We start from the raw sequence: 11,085 nt of genomic DNA, 5'->3' as shown, positions 1-11,085 counted from the left end.
GTCCTCGCTGCCCAGGGTCCTCGCTGCCCAGGGTCCTCACTGCCCAGACTCCTCGCTGCCCAGGGTCCTCGCTGCCCGGAGTCCTCGCTGCCCGGAGTCCTCGCTGCCCAGAGTCCTCGCGGTGGGTGGACTCGCAGCAAAGAGAACCACCCAGCAGCGGTTTCCAGGCCCTCATCTCAGGGCACACGCAGCTCATTACTAAAATTCCGCAGCACACCAAAAATACAGTACATTTTTGCTGACCTGACCGAAAAACCCCCCCAAACGGTGGGATTTTGACTTATTCACAACGGATGGCTATTGTGTTGGCTGTCCTCATTTTTTAAATTAGCCGTATATATTTTAAAATGTATTTTTATTGATTTCAGAGAGGAAGGGAGAGATAGAAACATCACTGATGAGAGAGAATCATTGATTGGCTGCCTCCTGCACAGCTCCCGTTGGGGCTCCAGCCTACAACCCAGGCATGTGCCCTTGACCAGGATCAAACCTGGGGCCTTTCGGTCCGCAGGCTGATGCTTTATCCACTGAGCCACACCGCTAGGGCTGCCATCATTTTTTTTTTTTAAATGGCAGCTGCCTAATCCATACTCTTTAAAAAAATATATATTTTATTGATCTTTTACAGAGAAGAAGGGAGAGGGATAGAGAGTTAGAAACATCGATGAGAGAGATCAATCAGCTGCCTCCTGCACGCCCCCCAGTGGGGATGTGCCCGCAACCAAGGTACATGCTCTTGACCGGAATCGAACCTGGGACCCTTGAGTCCGCAGGCCGACGTTCTATCCACTGAGCCACACCAGCTAGGGCTGCCATCATTTTTTTTATTTGAGAGTCTAAGGGAAAACAGGTCAGTGGCCCCGAGTCAGGTATTGCATATGTAAAAAATGCTTGCAGCTCACCATTGAAAATCGCCGCACTAGAGGATGTACGTGGAGATGTGGGCCTAACTAACTTTCTGGCATCTCCATGTGCGAGCATGAAGTTAGAGTGAAACGTGTGGGGTGTACGTCAAGGTCTGAGATGCTCTTCGCCCTGCGAATACCACGCCCAGAGCTGGGACGCAGCCTGTCTGCCCTGCAGGCTCCTGGCGGGGCCGGAGAAGCAGCGGGGTGTGAAGGGCCTCGCTCCTGCCACTCAGGAGATGGCCAGTGCTTGAGGGATGCAGGTGACACAGCCTTGGGTCGTCGGAAGCGATGCCTAAGACATCCGAACTCTTCCTGTTGACAGAACCCAAGGCCAGCACAGGCTGTCTTTGTTGCCATTATTTTTCCAGAAACTTCACGGACATGGGCAGGAATCTCAGCATGGATGGGGGTGGGGGGTATATTGATTGCATTTAAAGAAATTCCTATTTCCCTCTCTCAAATGTAGCTTCTTAGCGTGTATCTCCTTCTACGTCAGCAGCAGCGTGTGAAAAAATAATGTCTTCTTCCCAACATTTCCAGGTTTCAAGCTCTCTGTGTAATTGAATGAGGGACCAACCGAGGCGCAGGCGCACGCATGTCGTCACGGTGACAATGGATTTAGGAGTGACTTTCCTATCACCTTTGTATGCCCGACAACACAACACATCAACATTATTCCTTTGACATATGTGAGCAGTGAGATGGAGTTCAAAGAAAAAATGTTTCCAAGAACAAGTTTAAGGGCATTTGCTGTCTGACCACCATTAGATCAACCTCCTTAATTTCCCTTTTTCTTTGTGTCTTCAATAATGTGCCTGTGTGTTTCATGCATGTACTCTGGAAGTTTCTCTTTAACTGTCAGTGTCTGTACGACGACCTGCAGGCCCTAAGGAAACAAGACTCTGGAAAGACTGCAGGAGCAGGAAGCTGAGGCCCCGATCGTGTTTGGCTTTGTCCTTCTATTGAAAGAAATGCAGGGGAATGCGGCTGGCAGGTTTTGAAGTGGGAGAGTTTTGGAACATTCCACGAACTCAAAAAGGCCCCAATGGCTGGTGAATGACAGGGGGAGTGTGCGATGCAGGAGGCTGAAGAGGCCAGCTCCCGTTTCTGGTCACCTGTGTGCAGTAAAAATGCACTTCCATGGCAACACTCCAGCAGACCCCACCCTCACCAAGACCCTAAGGCAGTGATGGCGAACCTTTTGAGCTCGGCGTGTCAGCATTTTGAAAAACCCTAACTTAACTCTGGTGCCGTGTCACATATAGAAATTTTTTGATATTTGCAACCATAGTAAAACAAAGATTTATATTTTTGATATTTATTTTATATATTTAAATGCCATTTAACAAAGAAAAATCAACCAAAAAAATGAGTTCGCGTGTCACCTCTGACATGCGTGTCATAGGTTCGCCATCACCGCCCTAAGGGCAGGAATGTGGAGGGTCAGTACTGCAGGCGGCTCCTTCCTCTCTTCAGGATCCGCACTGGGACTGAGTAGTTATCGCCTTAGAACAGAGCGTGGCGGGCACTGACAGGCACGCACCTTCCCGTGTGCACAGAGCGTGGGGGGCACTGACAGGCACACACCTTCATGTGCAGAGCCGCCCGCGGCCCCATCAGCACCCGTGCACCTGCTGCCCGGTGGGTCCGGTGCTCTTCCTGCCACAGGCGGTGCCCACGCTCTGCGCTATCGCCGTCCTTTCTCGCGCTCCTGTCCGTGCGGCTCTGTGCCTGCCCCATGGCAATGAGCCCCAGGCCCAGAGCGGTGTGACCTCCCCCCGAGGGGAGCCGTAGAGCCCAGTCTCACAGGTAGGTTTGTTCAGTTTGGAAGTCAATTATGAAATAGAAGCGCAGGAAGGGGCAGGGGAACTTGGCAGGATCTGAGGAGCAGACAGGGCTGTGGCCGCACGGGAGGCAGGAGGTGGTCACAGATCGCGGAACGGACAGTGGCCACGTCACTGGCTCCACGCCACGTAGTCGCAGAGTAAAACCATGTTGGGAGGCCATGCGCAGGTCTGAATTCTGTAATATTAAACACCAGTGGAGACCTTTGAAAGTAGAGAAAAAACATGATATGATTTCGGTGTTTCAAAAAGAACCCCCTGGCTAGTGTGGGAGGCTGTGCCGTAGCCACCAAGCTGGAATCAGGGACACCAGTCAACATACTATTACAGGGGCTCATTGGAGAGACTGGGCCATGTGGCCAGGGTGGGGTGGTGCGAGGAGGAGACCTGGAGAGATGAGGTGTAAGGAAGGCCGGCCTCTGTCCTCCCTGCCTCAGAGCACACGCTTAGGCGCCGGCCGCAGTGCTCTGTCTCCTCTGTGAAGTGCGCTCACTGACCCCCTGACCCCTGAGCGCTCATGTCAGCCAGTCCCTCCCGGGCACCTGCACATCCCTGTCCCCACGCCCGCCACCAGGGGCTGCGTGGTGACCACGCACTGAGGCTTCTACTTCCTGCCAATCTTTCCCTCCTGGGCGGCCCTGTCCTCTCTGTCGTCTGTCTCACATGCCTGTTGCATCTCCCCCTGTGGGCGGACCAGCGGTGTAAAAGCCAGACCACCCAGGACTCCCTGAAGGGCGGCACAGTGGGTGCGCCATGTGTGCTGAATGAATAAGCGCAGGAATAGGCCACCTGCCTGAATCTTTCCAACTGAGAGATGTCTTTGTAAACATCAGTGATGTTACAGCCATCCTATACTGTAGAGACTGAATGTGTTCCCCCAAATGTCACATGTAGAAGCCCAAACCCCAGTGCATTTGGCAGTGGGGCCTCTAAAGAAGTCATTTAGGGTCAATGAGGCCATAGGGCGGGGCCTCGATCCAAGAGGACTGATGTCTGAGGAGCCTGCTCTGCCCACAGGCCCGGGAAAGGCCGTGGCACAGGGAGGCAGTCTGCACCAAAGGGCGGGTCCTCCCGCACACCAGGCCTGCTGGCACCCGGCTCTGGGACCCCCAGCCTCCAGAGCCCGCTGAAGCAGCGTCCGCTGTGTGAGCCCGAGTCTGGGTTTGCTGCAGTGGCCCGAGCAGACGGCTGCACAGAACAGCAGATCATTAGTTTTCCTCTTTCATGTCTAGCTGCCACGGAGCCTCAGAAGGAAGCTGCTGCTGGCATGTCAACAGGAGCTGCTCTGCCTTCAAGAAAAACCTTTCTCCTGTAATTGTTTCTTCGCTAACAAGATACACACCACCGTCACAGGAAGACATGCCTTCCCCAACCCTGCTTAAGTCTACATTCCACACGGAAGAGGCTCTTGTGCTGGCACAGCTAACAAAGCACAAGTCTACAGGGTTTAACAAGAGGCTGGTCTCCCGGACTGTTGTTCCTCCATCGCCGGTCACACGGTCACACCTGTTTGCCAGGTGGCTTCCACAGAGCCCCGGCCAACACCGAGATCAAAGCAAGAGGAGGGAGGCTCACAGCAGCGTGCCTACCTTCCTACCGGAAAAGCAAGCCATTCCAGAACTTTCCTGCAGACTTTCTTTGTCTCATTGGCCATGGTGACATCACAGGTTCAAATCTGGTTGCGAGAAAAGCACAGTCAACCTTGAACAACACACGGATCCACTTACACGCCAGATTTTGCAAATAGTGGGCCCTTCCTAGCCATGTGTTTCGCATCTGCAGATTCAACTAACCGCGGTTGAAAACAGTGTTTTCTATCCAACCTTGCGAATCTGGTTACAAATGCGAAAATACTTTGATTCTCGGTTGTTTGAATCCGTGTATGGGAAGGGCTGGCTGCAGACTCCAGAGCTGTACGTGCACATCTGACAGATTGGTTCATGCCCCTGAGCCACATTGTCCCAGGGCCAGCTGTCCTTAGTTCCTCCCCTTCCCATTTCAGGGCGATGCAATCCTCTGCTGGGTTGGTTCGTCCTCGAGTGGTGTTTGCTGTGCAGGATCTGGAGGCCGGGGCCTGCAGGTGGGCTAATTCTAGAGGCTCCCCCAGTTATGGCCGTGGTCACCCCAGGTGTGCTTTCATTCCGTACTTAGCAAAGGACTCGAGCCCCCATCAAGGTAGCACTGATACCTCTTAGCTTGCAGTTAGCGAGGCTGCACTTTACCTGAGGGGAAGTCACACCTGTCCTGCCTGTCTGTCACAGTAGAGCCCCACCTTCACCGCCTCATACATGGGCTGTCCTGTTTGGTGGTTTGCTGTGTGTGGGGACGGCAGTTCTTTTGTCAGTTCGCCAGTGGCAGTGGGGTCTGCTCTAATGTGAGGCTACGGTTAAAAGCATCACGTTCATCAATACTGTGCCCTGGCCAAGAGCCTGCCGAGCGCCTGAGCCAGCATGGCCGAGTCTGCGTTCCGCAGGCCGCTCTGAAAGGCGCCTCTCAAGCAGCCAGCAGCTCTGGGCGGGTGTTGGCATCCGGGTGGTGCAGTGTGTGCCAGGACACGCTGTGACAAGTTCCTACCTCACGTTGTCTGAAACACTCAAATCTGGGCTTTGTCAGAACACAAATACGTACGCTGTAGCAGAGCTTACCCAGGGAGGAGACTGGAGGTAAGAAAATAAGGCAGAAAAATGCAGTCCCGTCTGCGCACAAGGCTGACTCACGAGGCTTCGAGTAACGAGCCGATGTGGCTCAGAACCGCCCCAGAGCCCCAGGAGGGACAGCCATAGTCCTAAGATTAAAAAGAAGAACCGTCCATTGCTCAAGGTTTAAGCAGAGCTGAGACAAGGACCTTCCCAGGCAACACAGCCTTAGCCTCAAGGACACGCCCTGGAGACGAAGCTCGATGCCGGCCTTGCCAGGGGAAGCAGACTGCGTGCAGGAGGGGACGCAGACAGGCAGCTGCGTGGTCAGTGTCATTTATGACGCTCGGTGAAAAGCTCCTGAGGACAAGTTAATTTTGCCTATTTCCTACTGATCTCCAAATCCCTCTATTCTTCTAAGTTACAAAATCCAAATCCTTCCTAGACTAAGGCCACTGTTCACTACAACATTGCAGACAGTTGAAGCAGACTAGGAAGATGGTTTAGCTGAGGAACATGGCGCGCTAGATAAATGTGCTTAAAATGGTGAATGTCAGCATGGCAGACGGACGAGTTTAAAACGCTGTTTCATGGTGGTACTACCTATACGTCAAGTGACTTTTTCAAAGGTTAAAAGATTACCCACGGAGAGTTTTCTGCTTCAGTTTTGTTCAGTCTTTTATTAATGTTGGGGGCATTTGAAGTGCCTCCCACCTTTTCAGAAAGACTTGCTATAAACTGGAAAACACATTCCCATCGTGGGAAGCAGCCACTGACTACCATCAAGTTCACACGATGGGCAGGGGAAGAGGACGTGGAGGCCGAGGGGAGGGTATCAACATCGGACACAGCTTCTGTTGCACTGAGAAATAATTTATTAAACACATATAACACTGGGAACCAAATGCATTATAAAAGTAAAAAAGTAGATTCTATAAAGTGATAGTGGCTGACCTAATTCATAAGAGCTTTTCTTCACTCACCCCAAACTTTAATAACATCTTCCCAAAGGCCGGATTGTGGAAGTGTGTGGTTCACTTTAAACAGATGTGTAGTGTAATAGTATCTGGAATTTAGTGTAGATCATTGTTTCGTTAGACTAAAAAATCACATTAATTTAAACGACTGCTCTTTTTAAACCCTTTTTAAACCTGGGAAAATGAGAGACGAGTGGAGCAGGTGTCGGTCCTCTGCCCCAGGACAGAGCACATCTCTGGCAGTCTGCGGAAAGCAGTCTGGGACAGAGCACCCCGGCGGCATTTTGACACAGACTTTTAAAATGTGTGGAACTTTGTTAAAACTGTCTCCATTCCAGATCAAAGGCCAGCAGCAGCCACTGGATGTGTTCATCTGCGCGAGTGGAATTTTAAATAACCCGTCTTAGCACAGTCATCGAGACACGGCAACTTCCAGCCCTGAACAGAACTGGGGCTGGCTACTCCACTTCCCAGCAAGTCCCCTCAGTTTCCAGAAAGTACATGGAGTCCAATATACCAACTGGGATCTCAAAATGCTGCATGAGTACGAAGCTTATTAACAGCAATATGCAAAACAGTAGAAATAAAGTGAGTAACTTATTATAAAAATGAAACAAGGCACTTTTGACAACTGCCCGCGAAGCTGAAATGAACACTTTTTCCTAAAGCCGACTCACAGACCCCAGGAGACTTGTAAAAAGTGCAGGCCCTGACTCTACTCACTAAAGAAATTTACCAGTTCAACTTGGCACGAAAGAGTTTAATTACCATAAAGTGCATCACTTGGCTAAATATATTAAAAAGAAAATCGGCCAAGAATAGATTATAGTAACATATTTACACATATGGGAATAAAAAGGCAATGCCAGGAGCCAACATAGTTAGGAACTTTGATATATATGTCTTTTTTTTTTCTTATAACTCCTTATTTACTCAGAATCTGTATTTTCAAACGAGTATGCCTTGATTAGCAAAAAGAGGTAGTGTTCTGAAAGAGGCAAACTCCTGATTCTACAGGTAAAGATTTAAGATGAAGATTATGTGGAAAATAAACAAGTATAACGATAACCTGGGATGCTTAGTATAGTATTTTGATATTAATGAATTATAGGCTATTTAAAATAAAGGCTATTTTATGTAATTACAGCTCTTTCAAATAATTTTCCTTTGGTACCAGAAAGTTTCCTACTTTTAAACAGCAGTTAACATTCTAAATAAGCAATTTCTATTTGGAGATGGTAAACATGTCAATATTTAAAACAATTATTTACCACTGACTTAAAATGTCAGTGAAACTATAGCATGTCAGAGACACAAAGGAGTATATGATAGCAACATGCAGTTCATTTCCATCTGACCAACATAACTGGTAATTTAAACACACATTAGTTTGGAGCAATATATTGGCAAAACACCAAAATAATTTATACACACTATAAATACAAAGATTGAATAAAGGACAATTTAAAGCATCAGGGAATATATTTCCTATCCCAATAACTTCTCTTTATGTAAACTTTATACACATGCATTCTTGCTGTTTTCTGTAAATGCTTCAGTCTTTTTATTTTTCAAAGTTGGGAAGCTGGGAAGCTGCTGAGCTGCAGACACAGAGGGAGCGCCACGTGGTTCAGTCCTCCTCAGTATCGTAGGCCACTTCTGCCACTTCCACCTCCGCCGCGCAGGCTTCGGGCTCGCTGAGACGGCGGCGCGGCTTGTCACCAGCTCTGAGAAGAAAGAGACGCGTCAGTGTCAAGGCTGGTGAATGCTATCACCTTTAAAAATGGAAGAGCACTGGAATATTAATCAGAAATGTAACATTTTTCACGTGTCACCGCCAGAGAACTTTCTGGAGCTATATTTTTAATTCCTCAGCTCTCCCAACAATCACTTATCAATAAAAAGCTAGTTTGTAATTACCCTACACACAAATTTGTTGTCATAATTATAGCTTAACCATTATCACTGAAGTATTAGTAATTAACTTGGACTTATATGCAATAAAAATTCTATGGGCTTTAAAAAATATGATTTTTTGTCATTCTTGTCGTGTAGGCAGAGTGCTGGCAAGTATAGTGCCCACACTGAGAATGGAAAAAGAATGACATTGTGGCAGATTCAAGTAATTTATCAAGATTTACAAAAAAATTAACTGACTCACAGCCCAGTTCATCAGACATGGCTTCAGTTCCAGTGATAAGCAAACGTGCAGCGGGACGCCTGAGCCTCATGTGTAGGACGGCCTAGAACACCATCCTCCTGTTTGCCCAGGAGGCTCAGGCGCAGGCGCAGCGAGTTCATAAAGATACTCTATCGAGTACTCTAACACTCTCCCTGCAATGCCGCAGGCTAGGCCGCAGCAGACGGAACACTCCACACCTGCACTCTCCAGCCGGGACTTCTGGCTCAGCCTCGAGCGCAGGCGCCGCCACCTTCGGGACACGCTCGCCTTCGGTGCCTGACCAGTGCGGCGGATCCTCGGGGTCTGAACACAGCGCTCTGCAGGGAATGACAGCGCAGGTTAGCTCCTTCCCAGCACTCGCCCGGCTGAGACGGTCACGGCGGGAAGACTGCAGCTCTCCTGACGGACACTGTCAGTCACCCGGCTCATGCACTGCTGACGGGGAGTCACAGAAACACCAGTGTTCACGCTTAATTTAAAACGATTTTAGCATCAATACATGGTGACGAGAAGGCAAACGGGAAGTTTTGTATGTGAAAATTTGGCATACATGCCTAGAAACAAAGATACCATTTAAATAGCCACAATGAATAATGCTTATCCTGTCGAACAGGTAGTGGCTTATTATCCTGCTGTTTCCCACCCTTCCAATGTTCAGGCTCTTAAATAAATAATCAAAAGACAATTTTCTCAACTACAAGGAAGTACGCCCGAAGTCTATGACTCCATTTGGAACTAGGAATTTCCTAAATCATATGAAAATACAAGGCGTCTCCCCCAGAGTAGTGCGAACTGACAGTCTGGCTAGAAGCACAGGTATGGCAACACACCTGATCCTGCTCTCTAGCGTGTCTATACGAAGTTGCTTCTCACCGAGCAGTTTCTTCAGCGATTCCACCTCTTTTTGCTTTTCAAGTAATTCTTTCTGAAAACGGTAGTTTGTGTCCTCTAAAGTTTCGCAGAAAGCCTTAGAAACAAACAAACAAAAATCATGTGCAGGAAAAGAAAGTTAATTACGTATATAGTGTCTTTCTCAAGATCATGAGAAGTCAAGGAACATGGACAATCAAGATAGTAGGTTTGCAACCTAAACGACTTGTCTGTACCTTTTCTGGTCTCTGCTATCTTAGCTCTTTGTCTGAGGAGAATATGTGACAGATCTTTCAGTGTAGAATAAAAAATTACTAACCACCACTGTATGAGTTTTTATTCTCCTTAGTCTGTTTTTGCCCTGTCCTAAATAATTATATTTAAAAAAAAAACACCTGAGGCTATTGATTTCATTTGTATTAGTTCGGTAAGTAAACAGTAAATCTAAAAGAATCTACAGACTAATGAGAGATTTAACCAAGGATGTGACATATAAAATAAATATACAAAAATCAATAATATAAAATAAATTAGAATAAAAATATCAATTATGATATAAAAACATAATTTCTATAGCTTCCCTTAGAAGTTTAAGAAAAAAATTTAAACCTTTATTGAAGGACTTAAAAAAAAATAGACCTAAGTAAGCAAAGATCTCACAGGAAGATTCACTCCTATGAAGACAGTACTCTTCAAAATTATGGAAGAGAATGTAGTCAACTTAAAGAACAAGGCAGGGAACCCTAACTTGCCAGACAGAGATGCTAAAGCCACAGTAATGAACAAACCATGGACTGAACAAACAGGCAACCTCAACAAAAAAACCCAAAATGATGAGAGAGAGAGAGAGAGAAAGAAAGATTCTGGATTTGAAAAGTATAATAATTGAAATGAAAAATCAACAGCAGCCTGGAGATGTCAGATTGAATCAGTGAACTTGAAGATGGTTCAACATAGAAACTGTCTAACTTGAAGAACAGAGGAAAAACAATGACTGAAGAAAAAAGAACAGCACCTCAGAAACATGAAGTACAATATAAAGTGTACAAACTGAAGAAAAACTAAGATGGCGGCATAGGTAAACACCGGAGATTGCTGCCTCGCACAACCACTTCAAGAATACAACTAAAAGACTGAACGGACATCATCCAGAACCACAGGAAGGCTGGCTGAGTGGAAATTCTACAACTAGAAGGAAAGAGAAAAGCATACCGAGACTCAATGGAGGTGTGTTCGGAGAGGGCTGGCGGCTGAGGACACGGTTGTCTTTTTCAATTGGGAGCGAGTCTCAAGCTCTGAGCTCCAGTTCCGGGCGAGTCTCTGGGGACCCAGACTCATACGGGAGAAGCGGGACTGTCTGGCATCGGTGGGAACTCGAGGGCGGCTTTCTCTCAGAGGTGCTTGCAGCGTTTGCCTGGACACTGAGAAGCGGGGCCTCTGAGGGCAGCCATAGCTGCTTGCTCCGCCCTGTTGATCCCCTGGGACCCTGCCCCACCCAAGCAGCAAGCCAAGCATGGAGGCTTTTGCATATGAAAGGCCTGGCCCTCTGCAATCTGCAAATTACCTAACAAATTGCAGCTGGCCCAAGGCCCCAGGCAACTTGCATTGCTTCACACCTGGCTCCTGCTGCATAGCCTCAGGCAGAGGCTAGATTAGCACCTCCTTAGA

General features: G+C 47.8%; 1 protein-coding gene across 5 annotated transcripts in view; it reads right to left on the bottom strand.

Moving 5' to 3' along the window:
• Positions 1 to 6,243: 6,243 nt before the first annotated feature.
• Positions 6,244 to 11,085, bottom strand: part of SNX16 (sorting nexin 16) — a 23,301-nt gene continuing 18,459 nt past the window's right edge. For 2 of the 5 annotated variants that reach the window (XM_014549374.1, XM_005878177.2), the window contains 3 exons: positions 9,421 to 9,514; positions 8,745 to 8,864; positions 6,244 to 8,092 (listed from right to left, as the gene is read on the bottom strand). In XM_014549374.1, the coding sequence (XP_014404860.1) occupies positions 7,884 to 8,092; positions 8,745 to 8,864; positions 9,421 to 9,514 (423 nt within the window). In that variant the 3' untranslated portion in view covers positions 6,244 to 7,883. Of the gene's footprint in view, positions 8,093 to 8,744; positions 8,865 to 9,377; positions 9,515 to 11,085 lie in introns of all 5 variants that reach the window. The other 3 variants (XM_014549371.1, XM_014549372.1, XM_014549373.1) reach the window with 3 other exon arrangements.

Source organism: Myotis brandtii, unplaced genomic scaffold, assembly GCF_000412655.1.
Source record: "Myotis brandtii unplaced genomic scaffold, ASM41265v1 scaffold55, whole genome shotgun sequence".
NCBI lineage: Eukaryota > Metazoa > Chordata > Mammalia > Chiroptera > Vespertilionidae > Myotis > Myotis brandtii.
Note: the sequence above shows the minus strand (reverse complement) of the source record. Positions and strands in the feature narration are given on the sequence as shown.